Source organism: Monodelphis domestica, chromosome 1, assembly GCF_027887165.1.
Source record: "Monodelphis domestica isolate mMonDom1 chromosome 1, mMonDom1.pri, whole genome shotgun sequence".
NCBI lineage: Eukaryota > Metazoa > Chordata > Mammalia > Didelphimorphia > Didelphidae > Monodelphis > Monodelphis domestica.
Window position 1 is genome coordinate 7,603,024 of NC_077227.1, and position 26,390 is coordinate 7,629,413.

A 26,390-nucleotide genomic window follows, 5' to 3' on the forward strand; every position below is an offset into this window, starting at 1 on the left:
CAACGGGAACCCAGTGCATCCTAGCTTAGCAGCCTCAACGGAAGCATCATCGCCACTTAATCTAGTAGGAAGCTGTACTCCCTGACACCCTTAGGAAAAGCTGTGAATCAAAAGTTTTTAGGTATTTTTTAAATAAACAGACACTTGGAATCCTTTCTTGGTTACACAGGACAATGGAAATCTTCTTTACTTTATTTTTTCACTCATTCTTTGCACCTTTACGACTCTTTTTATAACCACCAAATCCCCGAGTCGTCACTAACTCTGTCTGTCAAACTCTGGCTTGTCATAATAGGAACTAGGGATCCCGTTTCTCCTTTTTGTACAACTGAAATCATTGTGAACAGTGTGCTCATGTAACTAACGCTAGTTTCTCCTGATCCGAGCTCTGCACGCTCACATCGCTGAGCCAGGGTTTCGACGGGAAGGCCTCTGTCTTTACGTGTACCAATACGGTCCCAATGAAGGATGGCATGTCTTTTAGACGAGGAACAACCTAGCCGAGGTTCATTACCAGCTCGGCTGGAGGGTGAAGAATTTTTATGGGCTCAGCGATTCATACAGCTCACTGACTTAAGTCTTAGAGGGTAGCAATCTGCATCACTGGAGGGAGAAAAATCACTAATGATGCCACGGATCCTTAGAACTACTGAAGCACAGATAAAAAACATTTGAATAGATAGATGGATGGAAGGCAAGAAGGAGCGAGGAGAGAGGGAAGAAAGGAAGGGATGGTGGGAGAGGGAGGGAGGGAAGGAGAGAGGGAAGGAGGGAAGAAGGAAGGAAGGAAGGAAGGAAGGAAGGAAGGAAGGAAGGAAGGAAGGAAGGAAGGAAGGAAGGAAGGAAGGAAGGAAGGAAGGAAGGAAGGAAGGAAGGAAGGAAGGAAGGAAGGAAGGAAGGAAGGAAGGAAAGGAGGGAGGGAGGGAGGGAGGGAGGGAGGGAGGAAGGATAAAGGGAGGGAGGAAAGAAGGAAAGGAAGGAAGAAGGAAGGAAGGAAGGAAGGAAGGAAGGAAGGAAGGAAGGAAGGAAGGAAGGAAGGAAGGAAGGAAGGAAGGAAGGAAGGAAGGAAGGAAGGAAAGGAGGGAGGGAGGAAGGGAGGGAGGAAAGAAGGAAAGGAAGGAAGGAAGGAAGGAAGGAAGGAAGGAAAGAAGGGAGGGAGGGAGGGAGGGAGGGAGGGAGGAAGAATTAAGGAAGGTAGACGTCAGAGGGAAAAGGAGAAGAAGGAAAAAAATAGTAGTGAGCATTTTACAAGGAACTTGGTACCCACATCTCCAGTCTGGGTCCTGCTTCCTCTTGATTCCATGTTAAATTCATTTTAATTCTAAGTGTTTTTAGTCTATGAAGATGCCATTGGGGAAAGCGCATCAGCTCTTGCTTGAAAATCATGAGTAAGGAAAATGGGTTGCCAATGAGCCGCCACAGCCACCCCCTTGGACTCTGGGGCTTTAATGATCAACTCACCTTTATGGTCAGACTATGCGAGGGCGAACGGTCTTTGTATATAAGCAAACTATATTCAAAATTATTTTTGTGAAAGAAAAGGAGAGAGAATGGTGAGACTGGGCCAGGAAGGAAGTACGATTGTTTCATGTGGGGGAAAAATGTGTTTCCTGTATTTTCTACAGTTTCTAATTAAAGTTATAAAAATGTTTCCAACAAGCTGGCCCACCTTCTGTTTGAAGCCTCCCAACAATCGAAGTGCAAGGCCTGGAATGTTAGCAGCTTTCTAGAGAGCCAAATGAAAGCTGGCATCTCAACATGAGGTGCCAACGCAGCCCGAGGGAAGGTCACAGCTGCAGCAGTCAGCAGGAGCCCCTGTGGCCAGAGTGGACGGAGGGCCTCCCTAGCAGCCTCCCGGTCACTAAGGGCAGAGACAGGCACAAAGACACACAGACACGCTCTTTTCTCAGGCGGAAGTCAGCGTGGCCCCTGACCTTCGCTGGAAATAAACCCCATTAAAGTAGATCCAATTGATTGGTAAGAGGGTTCTCAAATGACTACGTTTGAGTCACTAATCAATTGTCCTTCTCTTGAAGTGCATTAGTGAGCACCCGCCGACCCATTCCTGAAACTAACTTCAAGGTGGCCTTCCCGCCCGCGGGCGCTGGCACTCACACTGTCCCCTGCAGAACTAGACTATGAAAACTATCAAAAGGGTGTTTTTATGGGTACAATTTTTATTAAAAACATACATAGATAGCATTCCTTTCACTGCAGTGCACACAAAGTGGGAACAAAAGGACACACTGAAAGAAAATCAAACAGTTGGAAAGGCGTGGACGTGGCTCAAACATCGAGTTAGCTCCTGCACCTTTTTAGGCCCGGATTGGGGAGAGCCCAGAGAAGGAGCCTGCTCTCCCGACCGGGTGTAATGCAATAGAGACATATTCTCCCCTCAGAAACAGGCTTCCCCTTCTAGCTCATGCCCACCCTCCCTCTCCCTCCGCCATACTCGGGCAGGAGCCAGCCAAAGCCATTCCTGCTTCCTCAGCATCTAGAGCACAGCTGGAGGGGCCCAAGCCTCCCAGGAGGGAAGCTGGAGGTCTCCTCCAGAGACAGGGATGCTGGGAGCTGAGCGCCCTGCCCTCCCTGCAGAACACTAGCACTGTCCCCCTGCCCTGAGCTGGCTCTGGAGAAGGGCCTGATGCCAAGCTGTGGTTCTGGGCAGCCTGTGAGGCTCCACTGGGCCCGAGCACCCTCGCATCCCCAGCTTGCACACAGTAGGTACTTAATAAGTGACAGGTCACTTGGCAGGGCAGTAGCAAATACTGGAGCCGCTACATGCCCCGGACCTCTATGCGCGCCTTTGTGACTGAGTGAGCCCCGGTGAACCCCCCCCAGGGCACCCCTCCAGCTCACCTCAGGCCACGCTTCTCCAGCAGTCGACCTCAAGGTCCCCAGCCTGATCCAAGCCCACGTCCCCTTTCCACCTGTCCCTCAGCAGACGATACCAAAATCAATGGCGTGAGGCCCCGATGGCCTGTGGCCGTGACTTCCGAGCCCGCTCTCTGCTTCTTGGGGCAGCTGCCTCTCCCTGACAAGAATGGGATCCCACCAAGCGCAGTGTTGTATTTAAACTTAATATCTATCGGTCCTTATTTTCCATAAAGTTTATTAATAATCACTTGGGATAGAAAAGGTAGATAAGCATAGATTTAAATCTCTTCCTTACTCTAAGTTTAATCACATGCAGCCCCCTCCTGCAGAAATCTCCGTCCTTCCCTCACCTGCCTCCTCCAGGCAGAAGTCGGTGCTAAAAGACCCAGGTGGGCTCCATGCACGCCCTTTTATTTACTTACACAGACACTGCACCGGCATGTGAAAAATACTGAAGAACCGGGTCGGCAACCCAGGAGGGGGAGGGGATGAAGTTCCCTTGACACAGCAGGGACTCTCTCCCTTGAGTGGGCACCTCTAGACTCCAAGCAGCAGAATCAAACGCTTTAGTAAGTGCTTTATCTTTCGATCCCCGACTCGTCTTCCCTCCCTCCGTGTCCTCCGAGGCTCCAGCCACAAAACTGCCTCCCATCTCCCAGGCAGCTCCATCATTGACCGAGCAAGCGAAGGAATCGGAGAGGAGGGGGAAAGGCTGAACTGCTTCAGGATCCGAAGGCGCAGCTCCCAGGAGCTCTCCTGGGAAGCCCATGGGGCCGGCCAGAGCCACGCGGCCAGCATTGTCCGGGGGGGTGGGGGTGGGGGGTGAGCCTTTGGCTCCACAGCAGAATCCCTCGTGCAAAAGCTCTCCAAATGGAAGAGGATTCCTGACAAGAGAGACTCCCCAGACCCCAACTCGCCTCACCACACGCATACGGTGCTCGCCCAGAACCAGGCGCCATCTGCCGAACTGGAGCAGACCAAGGAAGCTCCGATCGCTGGGGGGCTCACACTCAAACCCCCCCTTTTCCTCCAGCACACGTCCTTCACGCTGCGTTCTCTGCTGGGATGCTTTGGTAAGGACGGCGGATTCTGCTCCTTCCCTAACGGGCAGCCTGAAAGCTGAGGCGAAAAATGGCCGAGAAAGAACTGGTGCAGGACCCTAGAGAGGGCGCGGTCACAAAGGAGCAGGCCCCGCCGCCGCTCCTCGGGCCGTCCCCGTCTTTCCGCTCTCTGCTAAAAGGAAGCCTTTGCCTTGGCTCCATGAGCCCCCGAAAGCCTCCTGGCCAAGGAGAGCAGAGAAGACAGGAAAAATCAGCAGGAAGGCGGGGGGGGGGGGTGCTCTCTCCAGAAGAGAGCGGGACGAGCCTCTTTCTCTGTGTTGTTGGGTAGGTCAAAGAGCTCGAAAAGGTGATCTCCAGGGAAGGCGAGCAGGCTGAGCCGGCTGGGGACGCGGTAATCTGCCGCAGCCTCAGCACCTCGCAGGAAGAGACCTTGAAAAGAGAGCTCGGGCCGCAGGATCCCCCGCGCCCCCCCCGGCAGCCTCCTCGCCTTCTGCCTTCCTTCTCTCAGGAAGCAGCGCTCCGAGAAACGTTCCCGCGGCAGGGGAGCCTCGCGGTGCCTGCTTGGCACGTGCCCGCCCGGGACTCTGCCCAAAGCCTCCCGCGGGCCTCCGCCAAGCGCCCGTCCGTCCCTCCCAGGCTCGGTCCAGCCGCCCCCCCGAGCCTCCCGCGGGCCTCCGCCAAGCGCCCGGCCGTCCCTCCCAGGCTCGGTCCAGCCGCCCCCCCGAGCCTCCCGTGGGCCTCCGCCAAGCGCCCGGCCGTCCCTCCCAGGCTCCGTCCAGCCGCCCCCCCCGAGCCTCCCACGGGCAGAACGACGGCGAACGAGCCTCCGCTGGGCCCCTGAGGAAGCCACGCGAGGCCCGGCTGTGCCCGAGAAGCACGGCTGTCCGGGACGGCGCAGACGCTCGATGGCGTTCAGAAAGAGAACTCCCGTCCACAGCAGAGCCCAGGACAGAGAAGAGAATTCAGAGGAAAAGCGGGGAAAAGGCTCAGCATCGGCCCCTCCTGGCCATCCCGAGGCGCTCGGGGAGGCACTGCAGCCCGGAGCCTCGGCGCCGCCCAGGAGGGCCGAGCCCGGGCAGGAGGGAGGCCTCGCGGCTGCCGGGGGACCGTCCTCTCTGGATCGGGGTCTTTACACGCCTGCCCCGATGGAGGGGAGGTCGGAGTGGGGTCACAAACAAGAGCCCGTCCTCCGAGCTTTTGCCACGAGCATCACGAAGGGCCGCACGGGAGGGCTGCGATGAAGACTGCCATTCAGTCGGTAGGGAAAAACCAGCCCAATGGGCACCGCCGCACGCGAGCGCGCACACAGGTGCACACACAGGTGCACACGCACAGGTGCACACACAGGTGCACACGCACAGGTGCACACACAGGTGCACACACACGTGCACACGCACAGGTGCACACACACAGGTGCACACACACAGGTGCACACGCACAGGTGCACACGCGCAGGTGCACACGCACAGGTGCACACACACAGGTGCACACACACGTGCACACGCACAGGTGCACACACACAGGTGCACACACAGGTGCACACGCACAGGTGCACACACAGGTGCACACACACACACGCACACACACGCACACACGCACAGACGTCGGTCAGCACTCACGATGAGCTCCGAGTCCCGTCCCATGGAAATGACGGTGCGGTTCACGGTGCGCAGCAGCTTCTCCATGATGAGCTGGACGTGGCACTGCGTGGGCCCCTGCAGGAGGAGGACACGGCCGGCCGTCAGCCCCCAGCAGCCCCCAGGAAAGTTCCCGCCCTGCTCTTTGGGGAAGGTGGCTGCCGGAGTGCCCCGCGGGCCGATCTGAACAATAAAAGGGGCTCCGTTCAGAGAATGTCATTTGTGCGATCTTTGACGGTCGACCCATCGGCCACCTGAAGACTTGGCCGCCCGCCCGCCCCCAGCTGTGTCCGGGGAGCCCCCGAGCGCGGCCCCGGAGGAGGCGCCCCTCGCCAGCCCGCCCCCCGCCCCGGGCCGCACTCACCACGTCGGGCCGGTAGAGCACCTCCAGGATGTTGCTGAGCAGCTGGCAGCAGGCCTCCAGGTCCTCCTGCCTCTCCAAGTGGTACTTCAGCTGGTCCGTCATCATGGGCAGCAGGATCTCCCGGCAGTCTGGGCACAAGGGGGACACGGGCTTCAGGAGACACGCGCGGGAAGCCTCCCCGACTAGCCACCGGGAGGCGTCGGCCTCGGCGGGGCACTTCGTCCGGGAGGCATCGCAAGCACCACAAAGGATGATGCTCTTCACAGCAGCACCCACTGGGAGGCCGAGGCCCAGAGCTTCTACGTGGGCCCGGCCACCCAGAGGACAGACACGCTCAGCCCCACTGAGGGTCCTTCCTCCTGTCTGGGTCTCAGTAGTCTCATCTGTAAAATGGGGCTAATGACAACACTACGGCACTTGACATCTCAAAGGGGTCTGGAAGGGAAAAGGATGGGCGGACCTCAGGCAACTACTGACATCCAAGCTAAGGATCCAATTAATTCAACAAATAGCTAATAAGTGTTTCGTACATCCCAAACATACCATGGAAGGCACCGAATATATAAAATCAAATAAAAAACTTTTCAATGAAAGGAGAGAGAGAGAGAGAAAGAGAGAGACAGAGACAGAGAGAGACAGAGAGAAGGAGAGACAGAGACAGAGAGAGAGACAGAGAGAGACAGAGAGAAGGAGAGACAGAGACAGAGAGAGACAGAGAGAGAGAGAGAGAGAGAGAGAGAGAGAGAGAGATGGAGACAGAGACAGAAAGAGAGACAGAAAGAGAGACAGAGAGACAGAGACAGAGACAGAGAGAGACAGAGAGACAGAGACAGAGACAGAGAGAGACAGAGAGACAGAGAGAAGGAGAGACAGAGACAGAGAGAAGGAGAGAGAGAGACAGACAGAGAGAGAGAGAGGGAGGGAGAGTGAGAGAGAGAGACAGAGAGAGGGAGAGAGAGAGAGAGAGAGAGACAGAGACAGAGAGAGAGAAAGAGAGACAGAGACAGAGACAGAGAGACAGAGAGAGAGAGACAGAGAGAGAGAGAGGGAGGGAGGGAGGGAGGCAGTCAGAAGCAAAGGTGACGCCATCACCACACCACGTATATAAAGAAATAAAGGTGACGCACAAAGTACATATAACAGAACAAAGCAATTGGAGACAAAAAGAATGCTCAGAAACAAGCCCCGTGGAAGACGGCCGAGGCCTCGCCCAGTCACCGGGGGACGGAGGGGTCGAGCAATCTTTGCCACCAGCGGGCCTGCCAGTGACCTTTTCTGCCCGTGCATCTTGTCTCTCGTAGGACGCAGAAGCCGGGAGAGCTCGCGGACCCCAAGCGGACCGTCTCTCTGAGGGGTTCGTGTTCTGGGCGTCCCGGACCACGCCGGTGGCCTGGCTGGAACCTGCGCTCGCCCCTCCAAAGGATGCTTTGAAAAGCACCAAATAAAACGGAGGGGCCTCCACAGAAAGCCGACTCTGGCTGGCTTTCCGATCCCGAAGCCCTGCTCTAGGCCGCCATTGCGCTTCATGGAAGAGGGGAGCCCCGTCCGCCGGGCTCCGACAGGCTACAAGGCAGCAGGCCCGTCGTGACCAGTCCTCCGCCCCTCTCATCAATGGGAAGCCGGGCCCGCGCCTGCTCACCTCCCGGGACTCTCATCAAGTCCTCTCCAAAGTTTGCCGTAGGACGTGCGCCCGAGAGAGCAGACGCCCGACTTGGCTTCTCCTGATGTAGCCAGAGCAGCCCCGGAGCCCCCCGTGCCCTCGGGGAGCCCCCAACCTGCTCTCAACAAAGGCTCCAACGGGAGGGTCACCCCAAGCGAGGCCGGCCTGCGTCCAAGGCCGGAGCGGCCCTCGGCCGGGTCCTGCAGGAAGGGAGGCCCCAATCCGTCGCGTGGACGGCGAACGCTTGATCTGGCTCCCCTTCGGAGCCACGGAGGCCTGGCAGCCAAGGGGCCCCGGCGGAGTCCTGCCACGACGGCCGGCGGGTGGGAGCCGCTCCGAACGGCGCCCTCCGGCCGTCCCCTCAGCGGCTGGTTCCGGTCCGCAAGCCCCCTCGAGCGCTCTCAGAAGCATCCAGGCCCACCAGAGTCCGCCTCTGGCCCGGGGGCTTTCTGCGCCCCAAGGAGCGGCTCCCTCCGTCCTCCCAGCCGGTGCTCAGCAGCGCGGCTCCCTCGAGAAAGAGGCCCAAACGGAGCCTTCTGCGTCCGGGGAGGCGTCGGGGACGCTAAGGCGGCCGATTGCTCCGGCACCGGGAAGGCGCGAGAAACAGGCGCCCGCCGATACCGAAGGAGCAGCCCCTCCCTCGGCCAGGCCCTCCTCTGGCTCTCCCCGCCCACGAGCAGAGCCCTCCCCAGCCTCGCTGCCTTCCCTGGACCCGCGGGGCGAAGAGAGGCCCCCCGGTGGCCATCTGGCGGCTCCCCGAACCCTGCAGAACTCCGGGGTCTGAGGCACGGCCGGCCGTGCGCAGAGCGGCGTCCGAGGGCAGAGCGTCCAGCCCGGGCCCCGGGAGACCCTGAGCAGGGCCCAGGCTGTGTGAGACGGATTCACTGCCCTGTCGAAGGAAGAGGCGGGCTGGCGTCTGCCTCGGAGTCCAAGCCCACACTGCGGTGTCTCAGGGTGAGCCCGCAAACACACCGACCCGGATCCAGGCTTCCCTGCCACGCACGGGACGCCCTGCCCCATCGGACAGCCCGATGGATCCTTTCCAAGCCCGGAGGCCAGCCTGTCCTCGTCGCAGGGTGGCGCCCGAGCCTGGGCCCAGGCCGTACCATCCTCATCTGGGCCGCTGCCTCCTCAGACAGCTCTGGACGGGGCTCCCTCCAGCAGGCCCCGTCGCCTCAGCCTCAGCTTCCTCGCCCCGAGGACTTCCCAAATAGGCCCACCAGGGCTGTGGAGCTGCGAGGTCGGGCCTCAACAGCGCGGCGCCCAACAAGGATGCAATCGGTGCTGACAGGTTGGGCTCAAGGGAGGCCCCCGAGCCCCGCTGCGAAGGCACAATCAGCCGCTGCTTCTCATTCTGGAGGGTTCTGGCCCATCGTCTCCCCCAGCGCCCGGGCACAGGCTCCCTCCTCTGCGGGAATGCGGAGGCCTACACAGAGCCCCTCAGGAAAGTGCTTTTCAATGCTCAAAGGGTGCCAGCTCTACTGAGGGGCACCTTTCCTAGGCCTTCGGAGGGGCCTGGGGCCAGCCTACGGATCTCCTCCTGCGTTCCGCCTCTCCTACCGTGGCTCCCGAGGTCCACAAGCCTGGGGCTCTGCCATGGGGTTTCCCAACACTAATAACCATCTGGCTGGCCGGCCATATGCAGGAACGAGAAACCGAGTGACTAAAGAGCAAGAAAAGCCCCCCAGAAGACCAATTCCATTTTATCGAACCATCTTTTTTAGAGACACGTGAGCAAAGGAGGAGGGAAAGGAGGCCTGAAAGGAGGGCATCCTCGCTGGATAGAAGAATTAGACCTTTCCGAGAAATGGAAGAGAGGGAAGGAGGGGAAAGATGCTAACCTACACCGCGATGACCAAAGGTTCCGGGGAGAAAAGCTGACAAAAGGGACCTCCCTCCTCTCGCGGGACAATGAAGAGCCCGGGCTCGGTCCGGGGAAGGCTAAGAACTAGAACTCCCGCAGCCCCTCGGGGCACTGGGCACGGAGCTAGCCCTCCACAAACATCACTCCATCTGATCCCGACAATAACCCCATGAGCTCGTGCGACTTCATCATCCCTGGGCAGAGGAGGAAACTGAGGCATGCAGAGCTTAAATGGCTCGCCCAACGTCGTGCCAGATGTGATCCATGTGCCACAGGGTTTACTTTCATTTTTTCACTTCTTTTCTTTCAAGGCAAGGTTCACTGGGTGGGAGGAGACAGTTCCATTCAGAAATGAATTGATGTCAAAAGCCACAGACATCAATAAAACAAAACAAAGGAAGAAAAGAGCCACCTCCGCAGTTAGCACAAAGGAGAATGTTCCACAGGCAGCAGCCATTTAAAGCTGGAGAAGGAGCTTAAGTGATGCGATTCCCAGAAAGCTCCTGAATTTACATTCTGGGCCAGGAAGGGAAGGGCATTACTCGGTCTCACCCAGGAGGATTCCCTTCATTAGGACAGCAACATTAGAGCTATGACTTTGCCATCCAAAGCCAGTGCTGGGCAAATCCATGGGAAGGAGCTCCTTCAGGGTCCTCAAATGTAGAAGAGTGGTGTAATGAAGACCAATCCATCACAGCACAAACAGGTGCTCGTTCCTCTCATGACTGTAATAAGCTTTTTGCACTGAACACATAGAAATCATCTCTAGAGCTCTAGTCAAGAAAGGGAGTCCTGCCTGGGGATGTCCAGCCCACACAGACCGGCTAGCTTTATTCCTGACCCGGCCCACTCTACCTTGCAGGGGTTAAATTTAATGGCTGGACAATAAGTTTATGAAATTATGTGGTTGCCAATATTGATTATATCTTGATTCAGAAATTTATTTACAAATATTTACAAAATGGAGAGGAAACAATAGAGAAATGTGAAGAGGTTAGAGAGCTTATCTATCCTATCAACCTAAATGTTTTGCTCTGGGTCTGCAGAGATTAATTAGCTCTCAACCAGGAAGGCTGGTGGTGAGTAACCACGTGGCCTCCTCCAAGATGGAAGCTAGTCTCTTATGAAGCTAGGAAAGGAGTCAGCCTGTCACTTACCCAATGAAGTTGTCTAGGAGTCAGTGTCTAAGATGAACCTGAGCTCCAAGTCCACGATTCAAGCCACAGTCTCCAGCAAAGCTCTCTCAAAGATTCTCCCCAGTCTATCTCCAGAAGACAATCTCTTCAGACTATCTTCTCAAAGACAATCTGCTCTAAGGGAGTTCAGGGCTTGCTTGTACGGTGAAATCTTGTCCCTGCACCTCTTTACAGGGGCCAGTCACAGTTTCCAAATTGTCTAGCACTGTCCAATACCTTATCAAAGGCCTTTGAAGGTGTCAGTTCTGGTCATAGGATTCAAAAATTTGGGACTGAGTTAAAAGGGTGGAGCTCTCTAAGTAAGTGACTTTTGAATTCTCTAAATACCTTGCTAGCTTCTCACCTAGTACTAGGCAAGGTGATCAATCTTTTGTTGATTCAATTTAAAAGTAGACAAAGGAGAGTTAATCCTGGCTTCAGTCTAGTGAGCTACTAAGTAGCGGTACTTAAGTTAGTGTTAACTCAAGATAGACAATAAATTAAAGAATTCTCCTTCACAACCTCTTCTTTACCTATCAAAATTCTAGACCCAGAACAAAGGGCATCTCCTCCATGACACCTTGCTGGTCCTTCCAGTGGCATCCCATTTGTCTGATTTGACTTACTTTACGTAATAGCAGGTCCACAGAAGATGTCCTGTGGTCAAAGGAATGAACTTGCTCCATTTTCTATTCTGGTCATTTCTGATCACATCTATTCACTGAAGGCAGAAACCCTCTCTTCTGAGGCCTCTTACTATGTGAAGAACCAAAGATGGGCTTTGTCCACAGTCTCAGAATAGGAGAAGCAAGAACAAGGAACTGAAACCAAGAGGCATCCTCCACTTCCAACCCAGCTTGGATCTCTGCCCAAGGCTGGGAGCCTCAGTTTATTCCACTATAAAATAGGGATAATCAGACTTATATTTCCTATTTCACTAGATTGCTAGGAGGGAAATGCCGTAGAAAAGAGAGTCAAAGGCTGCAAGAAATACTTCCTAGAGGAAGGCCAATATTTAGAAGAATACTGATTGTTTTGTAGTGGCAAAGGCCTAGAAATAAAGTGGGCACACATCTGCTGGGAAAGACTACACAGACTATGGCATATGAATCTAAATAAACATTGGGGTGCCACAAGAAATGGCCTAAAACAGGCAGAGAAAATGGAGGATTCACATTAACAGATACAGACAAGTACAAATCAAAAATTAATTGGAAATCAAATAATATGATTCTCCAAAATAGGCTAGTTGAACATATCACAGAAACAATTAATAACTTCATTGAAGAAAATTACAATGATGAGACATTCTTTCAAAAAATATATGGGGATGCAGCCAAAGCAGTACTCAGGGAGAAATTTATATCCTTGAGCTCATATATTAACAAATTAAGGAGGGCAGAGGTCAGTGAATTGAGCATGCAAATTAAAAAACTGGAAAGTTGCACAATTTAAAAATCCTCACATGAAAACTAAATTAGAGATTCTAAAAATTAAAGGAGAAATTAATAAAATTGAAAGAACTATTGATTTAATAAATAAGACTAGAAGCTGGTACTTTGAAAAAACAAATAAAATAGACAAAGTATTGGTCAATCTAATTTTAAAAAGGAAAGAAGAAAACCAAATTAGCAGTATCAAAGATGAAAAGGGAGACCTCACCTCCAATGAAGAGGAAATTAAGGCAATCATTAAAAACTATTATGCTCAATTATATGGCAATAAATATGGCAATCTAGGTGATATGGATGAATATTTATAAAAATATAAATTGCCTAGATTAAGAGAAGAAATAGAATACCTAAATATCCCCATATCAGAAAAAGAAATTGAACAAGCCATCAAAGAACTCCCTAAGAAAAAAATCCCCAGGACCAGATGGATTCACAAATTAATTCTATCAAAATTCAAAGAACAACTAATCCCAATACTATACAAACTACTTGATATAATAAGCAAAGAAGGAATTCTACCAAATTCCTTTTATGCCACAAATATGGCACTGATTCCAAAGCCAGGCATTTCAAAAACAGGGAAAGAACACTATAGACCAATCTCCTTAATGAACATAGATGCAAAAATCTTAAATAGAATCCTAGCAAAAAGACACCAGCAAGTCATCACGAGGGTTATTCACTATGATCAGGTGGGATTTATACCAAGGTTTGAACCAGGATGGTTCAGTATTAGGAAAACCACCCACATAATTGACCATATCAACAAGCAAACCAATAAAAACCACCTGATTATCTCAATAGATGTAGAAAAAGCCTTTGACAAAATACAACACCCATTCCTATTGAAAACACTAGAAAACAGAGGAATAGAAGAGTCTTTCCTAAAAATAATAAACAGTAAATATCTAAAACCATCAGCAAGCACCATCTGCAATGGGGACAAACTAGAAACCTTCCCAATAAGATCAGGAGTGAAACAAGGAAGCCCATTATCACCTCTATTATTCAACATTGAACTAGAAACACTAGCAGTAGCAATTAGAGAAGAAAAAGAAATTGAAGGTATTAAAATAGATAATAAGGAGACCAAGCTATCACTCTTTGCAGATGACATGATGGTCTACTTAAAGAATCCTAGAGAATCAACTAAAAAGCTAGTGGAAATAATCAACAACTTTAGCAAAGTTGCAGGATACAAAATAAGCCCATATAAGTCATCAACATTTCTATATCTATTTCCAACACATCTCAGAAGCAAGAGTTAGAAAGAGAAATTCCATTTAAAACCACCCTAGACAATATAAAATACTTGGGAATCTATCTGCCAAGACAAACGCAGGAACTATATGAAAACAACTACACAACACTTTCCATACAATTAAAATTAGATCTAAATAATTGGAAAAACATTAATTGCTCATGGGTAGGAGGAGCTAACATAATAAAAATGACCATCCTACCCAAACTTATTTATTTATTTAGTGCCATACCCACTGAACTACCAAAAAACTTTTTACTGAATTAGAAAAAACCATAACAAAGTTCATTTGTAAGTACAAAAGATCAAGGATATCCAGAGAAATAATGAAAAAAAAAACATGAAGGAAGGTGGTCTAGCAGTACCAGATCTCAAACTATACCATAAAGCAGTGGTCATCAAAACAATATGGTACTGACTAAGAGACGGAAAGGAGGATCAGTGGAATAGACTTGGGGTAAGTGACCTCAGCAAGACAGTCTATGATAAACCCAAAGATACCAGCTCTGGGGACAAAAATCCACTATTTGACAAAAACTTCTGGAAAAATTGGAAGACAGTTATGGAAGAGAATGGGATTGGATCAACACCTCACACCCTACACCAAGATAACTACAGAATGAGTGGATGACTTGAATATAAAGAAGGAAATTATAAGTAAATTAGGTGAACACAGAATAGTATACATGTCAGATCTTTGGGAAAGGAAAGATTTTAAGACCAAGTAAGAGTGAGAAAAAATTACAAAATGTAAAATAAATAATTTTGATTACATTAAATTAAAATGGTTTTGTACAAACAAAACCAATGCAACCAAAATTAGAAGGGAAGCAGCAAATTGAGAAAAAAATCTTTATAACAAAAACTTCTGTCAAAGGTCTAATTACTCAAATTTATAAAGAGCTAAATAAATCAATTGTCAAAAAATCAAGCCATTCCCCAACTGATAAATAGGCAAGGGACATGAATAGGCAATTTTCAGTTAAAGAAATCAAAACTATCAATAAACACATAAAAAAGTGTTCTAAATTCTCTAAATCAGAGAAATGCAAATCAAAACCACTCTGAGGTATCACCTCCCACCCAGCAGATTGGGTGACATGACAGCAAAGGAAAGTAATGAATGTTGGATGGAAGGTGGCAAAATTGAGACATTAATACATTGCTGGTGGAGTTGTGAATTGATCCAACAATTTGGGCAATTTGGAACTATGCTCAAAGGACGCTAAAGGACTGTCTGCCCTTTGATCCAACCATAGCACTGTTGGGTTTGTACCCCAAAGAGATAATAAGGAAAAAGACTTGTACAAGAATATTCATAGCTGTGCTCTTTGTGGTAGCAAAAAAATTGGAAAATGAGGGGATGCCCTTCAATTGGGGAATGGCTAAACACATTGTGGTATATGTTGATGATGGAATACTATTGGGCTCAAAGGAATGATGAACTGGAGGGATTCCATGTGAACTGGACAACCTCCAGGACTTGATGCAGAGTGAAAGGAGCAGAACCAGGACAGCATGGTATACAGAGACTGATACATTGTAGCACAATCAAATGTAACTGAATTCTCTACTAGTAACAATGCAATGATCCAGAACAAATCAGAGGGACATTCGAAAAAGAATGTATCCACATCCAGAGGAAGAACTGTGGGAGCAGAAACACAGAAGAAAAACAACTACTTGATTACATGGGTTGATGGGGGCAATCACCCTAGTTTAAATATCAATAATATGGAAATAGGTTTTGATCAATGACACATGTAAAAACCGGTGGAATAATGTGTTGGCTACTGGAGGGAGTGGGGGGAGGGAAGGGAAAGAACATGATTCTTATAACCAAGGAAAAATATTCTCAATTAACTAAATAAAAATTACAAAAATAAACTAAAATAACAATAAAAAAAAAACTAAACAGATACAGACAAGTGACAGAACCAGGAAAGCAATCTATACAGTAACAACAATGCCAGGAGGCTGAACAACTGACTCACTCATTATTAGACAAGCCACAATTTGAGTGTTCCACCTAATTCTCAACATAGTTGAATTCAAGATTTTGAATTCTACATACATTTTCATAGACAGCCAAATGGGGGTTTTGTTTTGTTTGACAACACACTGTCAAGAGGAGGATCCCCCCCACCCCCTGCCCAAATAATAACCTAGTGGGAGATGCCCTCTTCAAGGGCAGTTCCTTTGCTCCTGTAGGAGGTAGGAACAAATGGTCACCCCTGTAACCCCAAAAAGGAGTCCAGAGACCATCACAGACCAGCAGGGCAGCTTTGAGACTTCATATCTTGAACTTCTCAAATGCTGAAAAAGCCAAACAAAATTATACAAAGTAGCTTCACAGTCTTGCGTACAATACTACGTTTTTGACCAATAAAACATTCACTTCACTTGGCATTTAAGTTCTGCTAGTTGCTGGGTTTTTGTTTTGTTTTTTTTGGTTTTTGTTTTTTTTTAAACCATCACCTTCTGTCTTGGAGTCAATACTGTGTATTGGCTGCAAGGCAGAAGAGTGGTAAGGGCTAGGCAATGGGGGTCAAGTGACTTGCCCAGGGTCACACAGCTGGGAAGTATCTGAGGCCAGATTTGAACCTAGGACCTCCCTTCTCTAGGCCTGGTCCTCAATCCACTGAGCTACCCAGCTGCCCCATGTTTTGTTTTTTTGAGAGAGGGAGAGCATTACATTTAATTGTACATCCAAACCTGCTCTCCCCCTTAAAATGTTTGGTTTCCTCGTCCACACTTTCTGGGTTGCTTGAAGCAAACTAGTTTTAAAAAATGATATTTTATTTTTCCCCGTTTGCATGTAAAGGCACTTTTTACAACATTCATTTTTTAGTTTTGTTCCACATGAAGTTCCAGATTCTCTCCCTCTTTCTGACTCGTCCCCCCTCCCTGGGGCAATCTAAGACAGATTTTACTAAAAATTAAAATTGTTTAAACACAAAAATAGTGTTGAATGGTTGGTTTGGCCTTAGCCTAAAATTTAGTCCTGATTCAGGGAGGAAGAGAAAAAACCAAGCCTAAAGGAAGTGCTATGCTATGAGATCACAGATTCACGGCCATCAAAAAGGAGGGAAACGGAGGCTTGGGCCGGCCCTGCAGCCCCACCAGCATTCATTTCTGCCCTGTGCGGGACGCTCGCAGGAGCCCCGTTCCATCTTTCCCCTCAATTCCTCACGGCCCTGGGGGGGGGGGGGGACAATACTGCCGTGCATTGCTTTCATTCCACTTTTCTCTAAAATGCTTGCAGGCCGTTTCTAGGGGAAGCACCGGCGCTTCGGGGGCGTTTCTTTGTCATAATGATTCCATTACTCGGACATTGTATTTTCTTGCCTCAGCCTTTGTCAGCGCCGTGCGGGCAGCAATAGAACCCTGTGGGGACGAGGAGACAAATGCCCAAGTGATGAAGGGAGGCCTGACCTTTCCTCCTCTTCGTATCTCACGCTGGAAACTGGCTCTCTGGGCATCACACGGCAGGCCCGGGGCGGCTCTTGGAGTCGCCATTGGGGCGTCTGGTCCCAGCCCTGGGGGAGCATTCCGGGGCCTCCACCAGCAAACGTGCCCATCAACGGGAATCTTAAACTGGGACTCTGATGGACAGCCGAGGAAGTTTCACTGCAAAGTCATCACAGGCCGCTCCTGGCTTGGGGCCTCAGTTTCCCCATCTGTAAGGGGAGGGAGCCAGGAGCCAGGAGCGGTCACACGAAGCTCTGCCCCAGCTGGAGCGTTCCACATGCTGTGTTCTGACCTGACATTCTCTGTCCTCAGGCCCTTCCGGCCAGTTTCCCGTCCACTCTGCCGGTCCCTTCTCGGTCCGAGGGTCCCTCCTGCCTCGGCCACTCCATGTCCGAGGGTCTAAAGTCCTGAGATGTCCTAAAGGGCCCCCAGCCGAGGTCGCCGCCATCCCCCGCTCCTCCAGACCACTCGAGGCCCCGAGACCCCTCTAACTGCAGTGCTAAGTTCCACGTTCTGGGCTCGGGATGGTCTCTGACGTTCTCATGCCTAAGGATGCGATGGAATCGGGCCGCCGGCGTCGCTCCCGACCCCCACCTGTCCGCCATTCCGCCTCCACTCACGGGGCCTTCGACCCTTCCACCTGGCTCTAGAACGATCGTGGATCAAGCATGTCCCCGAGAGCAGAAGGGGGCCGAGGCCTCGCGGCCTCCCTCCCCGGCCAGCCTCCTTCGTCATCAGAGGCTCGGGCAGCCGCCAGTCCCTCTGGGATGAGCGCCTGCATCCCTTCCCCCATCCCTCCGGGCCCCCTCACGGCTGCTCCCCCCTTGGGCCGATCCAGGGGCCAGCACAGTCCTGGCCTCCACATCCCTCGTGGCCCTCTGTCCGGAGAGAACTTGGGCCGAGCGTCCAGGGACCTGGGAGGGAGAAGCTCCTCCCCCGCCGCCGCCGGGCCCTTCCCGAGAGCCCCGCTGGAAGCCGACACGTATCGCTGCCCCCTTCGCTGCCCCCAGAGAGGCTCTCGAAACGCAAGGCTTTGGGACAGGCTCCCCTCGCACGGCCACAGTCTCCGACGAGCGCCCGGGCCAAGCGGTCGGGCCGCCCGTCCCGGGGCCCGTCACGCACTCAGCCCACGACCCCGGCGGCCGCCTCCATCCCACGCCGGTGATCCCGCATGGAAGGGCCCGTCTGCCTCGGGGCCCTGAGGGCGACTCTTGCGGCTGCGTCCAGCCCTCGCGGCCCTCCTCCCGGCCCTTCGGGTCACCGAGCCTCGCCGGGCTGGCCCCGCTTCCTCCAGACATCCCCAGGCACGCGGGCACGCGGGAGGCCACCCGCGAATGTAGGGCAAGGCCAAGGCATGGAGGAAGCCTGCACGTAGGTCTTGGGTTCGAGGCCCGTCTTTGGCCCGGATCCACAGGGCGATGGTGGGCTGTCCCTCTGGGGACCCAGAAAACGCTCCAGGACTCTCGGGCAGCCCGCGTCAACCAAAGCAACACGGTGACAGGAAAACGCGGGACGCTAATGAATACCTCTGGGCCAAATGTTCTGATTGCAGTCAGCGAGAACGGACGTGCCTCGGTTTCTTGGCTTCGTCCTCCACGGAATTGTGAAGAAGGAGCACAAAAAGGGGTGAGAGAAAAAGGCAGAGACACAGAGACAGAGACGGAGACGGAGACGGAGACGGAGAGACAGAGACAGAGAAAGAGACAGAGATGGAGACGGGGAGACAGAGACGGAGACGGAGAGACAGAGACGGAGACGGAGACGGAGAGACACAGAGACGGAGACAGAGACGGAGACGGAGACGGAGAGACAGAGAAAGAGACAGAGACGGAGACGGGGAGACAGAGACGGAGACAGAGACCGAGACACAGAGACAGAGACGGAGACGGAGACAGAGACGGAGACGGAGACGGAGAGACAGAGACAGAGAAAGAGACAGAGACGGAGACGGGGAGACAGAGACGGAGACGGAGAGACAGAGACGGAGACGGAGACGGAGAGACAGAGACAGAGAAAGAGACAGAGACGGAGACGGGGAGACAGAGACGGAGACGGAGAGACAGAGACGGAGACGGAGACGGAGAGACACAGAGACGGAGACAGAGACGGAGACGGAGACGGAGACGGAGAGACAGAGACAGAGAAAGAGACAGAGACGGAGACGGGGAGACAGAGACGGAGACAGAGAGACAGAGACAGAGAAAGAGACAGAGACGGAGACGGGGAGACAGAGACGGAGACAGAGAGACAGAGACGGAGACGGAGACGGAGAGACACAGAGACGGAGACAGAGACGGAGACAGAGAGACAGAGACGGAGACAGAGACCAAGACAGAGAGACAGAGACGGAGAGACACAGAGACGGAGACAGAGACGGAGACAGAGACCGAGACAGAGACAGAGACGGAGGCAGAGACGGAGGCAGAGACGGAGACACAGAGACGGAGACAGAGACGGAGACAGAGAGACAGAGACAGAGACAGAGACCGAGACAGAGACAGAGACAGAGACAGAGAGACACAGACACACAGACACAGACAGAGACGGAGAGACAGAGAGAGAATGAAGACCGAAGAGCAGACAAAGCCTATCCTCCTGGGCCAGGCCTTCCTTGGGCCCCCAGGCCGGGCCAGCCCCCAGGGCCACGAGTGCCTTACAGGAGCAGAACAAAAAGCCCCGCAACAGGGAAGCCCACCCAACAAAGGCTGGCCGTGGGAAGAGCCCTTGCGCCAGGCCCCTCCTCACGGGAGGTCCAACCCGGCCCGCAGGCCCAGCCGGCCCGGGGCAGCGTCGGGGGGGGCTCGGCTCACCGTGCTGGGTGAAGAGGTCGCTGTGCACGATCTCGATCAGGCAGTAGAGCTTCTGGATGGTCAGCAGGCCGGTGGGCACGTTCAGGATGAACTCGGTGAACATTTTGCTGGAGGGGAGAAGGAAGGCGGGTCCCAGGTCAGCGGGCCGAGGAGTGGCCGAGCGGCAGGGAGCAGCCCCCCCCGCCCCCCCCCCCACCGCCCCACCGCGGCCGCTAAAGAGAAGGGCGAGCGGGACGACGTCCCTCCCACCCAGGACAGAGCCCGGGGCGTCAGCGATGGAAGGAGGGAGGTGTGACGGGGCTGGCAGAGCCCGGGACGTGGGCACGTACAAGGGCCCAGCGGAGCGGCTCCCCTACCTGAGCTCTTTGGGGTCAAACACGAGCTTCACGTCGTTGACGATGGTGGGCAGGAACTTCAGAGCTGCCCCCTGTGAATGGAGAGCGAAGGAGAGGGGTTACTGCGGGCCACAGCCCAGAAGACGCACCACGGAAAACACCGACCCGAGGGGGGCCAAGCGCGGCGCGATGGAGAGGGTCCGCAGGCAAGCCCAGGACGCGGCCCAGAGCCCAGGCCCCCAGGCTAGCCGCTCCGTCTGAGAAATGCTGTGGCTCCCACCAGGGACGTGGGTCTGGCGCTCCGGTAACCCTTTCCTTACCGGCTTCCCCAAACCCCCAGTTCTTCCCCCAGATCCCCCCCCCAATGGTCAGACCGTCTGAGGAGCTCCTGGCACTGAGGCTCCTCCGGCCCCCCCTCTCCCCCCCGTCTGTACTTCAGCCTCCTCCCGGCCCCATTCAGTGCTCCGAAATTAGAGCGGAGCCTCTCGAAGGGACCCTGAATAGACATGGAGCCTCGACTCTCCCATCACGGCAGCCCACCTACTAAACGCTGCCTGTTAGGAGGGGGAAGGAAAATGGCCGGGGGGGGGGGCTCTCCTTCTGTGAGGGGGGGCGATGCGGCTCTGCTGACTGCCCACGTGGCATCAGCACAGCCAAGGCGGAAAACACGGGGCGGCACCGGTCTGGACGCCGGCTTTGGAGCGTGGAGAATCGAGTGGGCCACACAACAGACTGCAGATCCCGGAGAAGCCCAGGTCGGCCCGAAGCATCTCCTTCTGGCCAGAGCACCAGCCCAGGCCCAGCGGGGATGGCGGCGGGCGCAGGGGAGCCCCCCACGGGGACTGGCCTGGACGTCGATTTCTCTGACTCCGTCCACCTCCCAAGGACCGTTTCACTCTCTGAATCCACAGAACAAGCTCGGAGCGTGGGAAGGGCTCCTGCGCTCTACGTTGGGGACAGCATGTGCAGGGCTGCGTTTCTCTGAGTTGAAGGCGAGACTCTGGGGGACGCCAGGCAGGACCAGCCCCTGAGCAGTTTGTGGATTGATTCACATCCCGAGTCACAGGTTAAGTCCATGTTTGGGGACTGATTTGGGGGTCCAAAGAGCAGGAGGGAAAACTCTGGAGGGAGAGCCGGAGACTTTGCTCACTGCTGAAATACTTCGACTCCCAGGACGGGATTATTCTTACACGAGTCTCCTCTATGCACACTGAATTGTCCCACGTCTCCAAATCCAACTGTAAAGCAAAATGACGCCCCCCAAATGGTGCGGTGCTGCTGGGATCTGTTTAATATTGCAAGTGCCTCTCTGGCTAAAAATGTTACTAGTGCTAATGATTAATAGGTACTATTTTAGGGTAAAGTTCAGGCTACATTATTCAGGATAATTATTTTAATTAAATCCATTAGCATATCTTTATATAAGATTAGAAGAGCTATCAATGATAAAAAATAAGTTTTTTCTTGAATAATGTATGAAGCAATTATTAATTTACATATTTCTCAAGAAAATGCATATTAAATTGATTTCACTTGAGGTTTCAAGTGAAAATAGATATAATCCACCAATGGCACTTGCCACCCGGCTTCTAGCTATCTCCAAATGGTCCTAAAGGTATCCAGTAAAAGCAGCGCTGGGGGCTGGGAGGGCCGGGGGCAGGATGGCTCGCCAAAACAAATGCTGTGGAGAGGTGACCTCCTCGGCGGGCCACAGGCCCACTTGCTGGAGGGATACTGACATCTGAGCATCCCTCGTGGGCTGGTACTTCTATTGATGGGACCTCGAGTTAGACACTGGATACAAGGCAGAGCAAGAACTCCAGGCTGCCAGGCCTGTCCAACAAGGGATGGCTTCCCAGGCAGGTGCAGGGATTCAACTACTCCGTTTCCACAGGAACCCTCCAAACATGCCCTCCCTCCCCTTCCTCCAGGCAGAGGACAGAGCTGCAAGTCAGAAGAACTTCCTAAATGCCAAGCGAATTCCATTTGTACTCTAGAACACTGCTCACTGGCAGCAGCCTTGGCCCCGCTAAGCTGGAAAGGCCTCAATGGTTTCCAAAAGAAACATGGACCAGGGAGCGATAAAGCTCTTCTTGGGGGTGGCAGCCTCGGCCCTGACCTCCCAAAAACTGGCAATGAGAAATGGAGAGGCTGTGAGTGAAAACACACGGAAGGTGGTCGGCTCTGGGGAGAACCACTTAGCTCTAATTGGGCTCTCAGCGCTGGAATGGCAAAGGTGAAAGGCCACACGCTAATGCACTCCCAAGAGGTGTTCAAAGGCTCCAAACAGGTGGAAACGGGTTCCGAGCCGCCACCTCATCTCCAGCAGGAAGAAGATAACTTCCAAAGTCAGAGGATCGCTCAAAGGCAGACAAGATTCCAGGGTCTCTCCCTAGGAAAATGACTGGCTCCAGAGCACCCTTGAAGGGCCTCTTCTCACCCTGAGAGCTGAAGGGATGGAGGGCACAGGAGCCCTGCTTTGTTCACTGGCAGATGGCAACAAGAGGGGAAGATTCAAAGTCGGGGAGCTCACTGGCAGAAATTGCATTCCATCCACCCTATAAACATCTATCAGCTGCTACTAGTAACAATGCAATGATCCAGGACAATCCTGAGGGACTCATGAGAAAGAATGTATCCACATCCAGAGAAAGAACTGTGGGAGCAGAAACACAAATGAAAAACAACTACTTAGACTCTCAATGATTACCCTAGTTCAATTATCAATAATATGGAAACAGGTCTTGACAAATGACACATGTAAAACCCAGTGGAATTGTGTGTCAGCTATAGGAAGTGGTGGGGGAAGGGGAGGGAAAGAACATGATTTTTGTAATCCTGGAAAAATACTCTAAATTAATCAATTAAATAAATTTTTAAAAAGAAAAGAAAGGTTAGAACTGTATTCTTTTATGCTGGTTTCTCTGATCTACAATTACATCTAAGGATCCAAAGACAAAAATCAAATATCCCTTCCTCTTAAAGATGTGCCATTCTCGTAGAGGGGCCAACAACAGAAATAGAGAAAATTAAATATGAAAACACTGAATGAGGGGTGGGAGGAAAGCCCAACAGGAGGCTGTGCACTGTCCAGCTAAAATATGACCCACAAAGTACCAAAGGCCAGTCACTGCTAGACCGCTCACATGGAGCTTATTACCAGAATCCTCAGAATAAGAGGAGATGATCATGACCATCCCAGCTAGTATGGAGATGGGGGGAATGACTATGGAAGCCAGACTTCATACACCACCCCTTATGCCCATCCATCCATCCATCCATCCATCCATCATCCACCCATCCTTTCGAGATCAGCTTCCCAACACCGTTTAAGATCATCATTTGGCACATTCCGACCTAGCACGGAAGCCTCCTCCAGGGTGCCTGTTGTCATATCTCCTTTGCCTCTGGTCTCCCTCCTTTCATGTTAGCAGCCTAAAAGCACATGAAGTAAAGGCTAATTATCTGTTTTCCAGGATGCTCCCTCCAGTGACAACCAGGGAAGAAGAGGAAGCCCAGGGCATCAAGACAGCGAACAAGCGGCCTATCAAAAGGCTACGAACATCAGTCCACTTTAAAAACCTCGCTGGCGATACAGATAATGAGGCGATTCATTTTTACTACAAGTGAGTTTACAGTTCTTATTACAGAAATTAGCTCTTACTCTCCTCGGCTCCTGGCCTCACAAACAGTCAGAACTGGGGCAAATTTCAGGCTCCAGGGAGCCCGGGCCAGGCCCAGCACCCACCCTACTCCCGAGTGGGCAGTCTCTCTATTACTGAAGGCTGTACAGGGGGGCAGCGTCACTCCCTGCTCCTCAGAGCCTCCGCTGGGCAGCAGGGAGGTTGTCGGTTGCCCGGCTCTCCCTGGCGGCATCCAAAAGGACTCCTAAGTTGGGCCTTGCCTGGATAGGACCCAGGGGCCCAGAGCCTAAGGAAGAGTCATCAGGAGGGAGGCCCAGCCGAGAGTGCTAAGGCACGAAAATGGGGACGAGACCTGTCCCGGGACCTTCTGCAAAAGGCATCAGAGGGTCCAGGCTCTCTGCTCGCGGAGGCAAAGAGAGCAGAGTTTAAAAAGCAGCCACATGGTGAGCACGAGACGCAACGGACGCTCTCGCTTCCCTCACTGGACACACGTGCACAGCCAGACACTGTGAATTAAGCGTCTACTGGGTGCCAGGCGTCCTGGGAGGTGGTGGGGCCTCTCCCTGTACTCTCCCATGGCACAGCGATGACACGCTCAGCCCTTTCTTACACGGCAGCCCCATCGCCCATCTCCATTGTTTCTTCAGTAATGTTCGGCTCTTCCTGACTCTATTTGGGATTTTCCATTTCCTTCTCCAGCTCATTTTATAGATGAGGAAACTGAGGCCAACGGGAGTAAGGGACTTGCCCAGGATCACACAGCTAGTGTCTAAATTCACATCTGAACTCGGATCTTCCTGACTCCAGGTCTAGTGCTGTGTCCACTGCACCATCTAGCAGCCTCCCATCTGTACAATGGGCCAGTGCTTCAAGCCTGGAATGCAATCCCCCTTCACATTTGCATCCGGAATCTCCATTTGCTCCAGGATCCGTCTGTCTCCCCTGTTACAGGAGGCCTTCCTCGCTCTCTAAGGCTGCCAGAGCCTCCTCTCCTCCTCTTCCTCCCAATGAAAATACACAGAAGGGACTTTGCCTCCCCTCCGCATCTCGGCTCAGCTCAGGCCCCGCTGAGTGCTGGGCTGGGACGAGCACAGCGCGCAGGACGAGGCAGCGGAGCCAGGCCTGGTCCCAGGAGGATGGCATCAGCCACATTGGCCTCCGGAGGATAACGCCAAGAGCAGCCATGACTTCAAAGGTCCCCGCCTCACCCAATGCTTGGGGACAGACCGGAAACGAAAAGCCCCAAAGACAACGTCGAACCTCTCAAATCAGGGCAAGCAGTGGGGAAAATCCATACGTTCTGAGCTGGGCAACTGAAATGCTATTTGAACGAGATGGAGCTCCAGGCCTGAAGTCGGGAGGACTTGGGGTTCAACTCGGGCCTCAGACACTCCCGGGCTGGGAGACTTTGGGCAAGAAACTGCCCCCCTTCGCTGGCTCTTGTTACTGAGACAGAAACCAATTGACATTTAAATACTGAGGGACCCAAATATAGGAGACTAAGAGCCGTTCTCGACTCTCCAAGGGGGGAACGTCAGGAACAGTTCTCGTTCTATGAGCCCATCCCACGGTCTCTTTTCATGAAAACCACGTTATTACTCGAGAATGTCTGCGTACAATCTTCCTCCTTTCAAGTACTGGCGTGCCAACGGCCCTAAGGAAACCTGCTGCCAAAGACCCCTGGAAGAGGAAACAGGAAGACGTGAGCACAGCCCTGGCAGCCGTAGCCGAGGAAAGGACGGAAAAGTGGAAGCACGCAAACGTGGCTGGGCTCTGGAAAGGCACAGTAAGGCTCGCGGACCCGCCTGAACCTTCGGGGAGGCCTTTCTACTGATGAACAAAAAGGACGAAGCGTCCCTCCCTGGGCCCCGGGGCCCCAAGGCCGGCTCTGTCCTCCAAGAAGGTCCGAGACCCTTCACCTCCCAAAGGTTCAGGGCGGCGGCCCTTCTGGGGGAGAGGAGAACGTCCGAACGTGTGTCTGGGGCAGGTTTAGTTTACACGAATGGAATGGAACCGCTCTGCGTATTAGGCCACATCCAGGAAGCAGGAGAAGACTTTGACGGGCTGATTCAGAGGGGAAGAGGGAGACGAGAGAGCAGGCATCGACCCCCCAAAAGAACGTTGACTTCCAAAAGGCCAGAAAGCACTGATGGCCTCCCAGGAAGACGCTTTGCCCGTCTGCTCAGAGAGACAAGAGCCGCCACTGCTGAAGGCTGGAGACGTGGCCTGGTGCAGGCAGTCGCCATCGGACGTGGTTGCCAAGGAGGGTTTGAATCCGAGATGGGAAGCCAGGCAGGGGAGGGAGTCTATCCTCCACAAATCAATGTGATGGATAAACAAAAGGCATCAATAAAATTTATTTTTTTCAATGGCATGTTCCTCTCTCAGCAGAATCTGCTGGTTTCCATGCTTACTAATGAGGGAGAGGGAAAAAAGCCACATTTAAATGACAATAAAACTGCAAGGAAAAGAACAAGCAGCACAAACTTTGTTTCTAAAGGGTAGATTCTGTGCTCCATCACTGAACAAGGGATGTCAACACAGGCCAGAGAAAGCTCCAAGTTCCTGGGTTAGGGGCTTTGGGCGAACGCTAATGAAGCCAAGGGTCAAAAGCAGGACAGAAGTGACGTTTAATTCACACAGCGAGATGCTAGAGTTCATCTGCAACTTGAGAGGCGTGATTTGGACCCCGGACGTCAGGGGAAACGTCCGAGCCGAGGAAGAATGGAGTGTCTGTCAGGAGCCTAATCCCTGTCCCTGCCAGCTGCCTTCTCACT

General features: G+C 52.7%; 1 protein-coding gene across 1 annotated transcript in view; it reads right to left on the reverse strand.

Annotated features, from left to right (window-relative positions):
• Window positions 1-352: 352 nt before the first annotated feature.
• LOC103102080 (dedicator of cytokinesis protein 1-like) overlaps window positions 353-26,390 on the reverse strand; it is a 138,445-nt gene continuing 112,407 nt past the window's right edge. The window contains exons 24-30 of the mRNA XM_056815042.1: window positions 19,991-20,061; window positions 19,635-19,741; window positions 5,940-6,067; window positions 5,446-5,653; window positions 4,239-4,862; window positions 3,800-3,996; window positions 353-496 (exon numbers count right to left, since the gene is read on the reverse strand). Coding sequence (XP_056671020.1) covers window positions 353-496; window positions 3,800-3,996; window positions 4,239-4,862; window positions 5,446-5,653; window positions 5,940-6,067; window positions 19,635-19,741; window positions 19,991-20,061 — 1,479 coding nt within the window. The remainder of the gene's footprint in view (window positions 497-3,799; window positions 3,997-4,238; window positions 4,863-5,445; window positions 5,654-5,939; window positions 6,068-19,634; window positions 19,742-19,990; window positions 20,062-26,390) is intronic.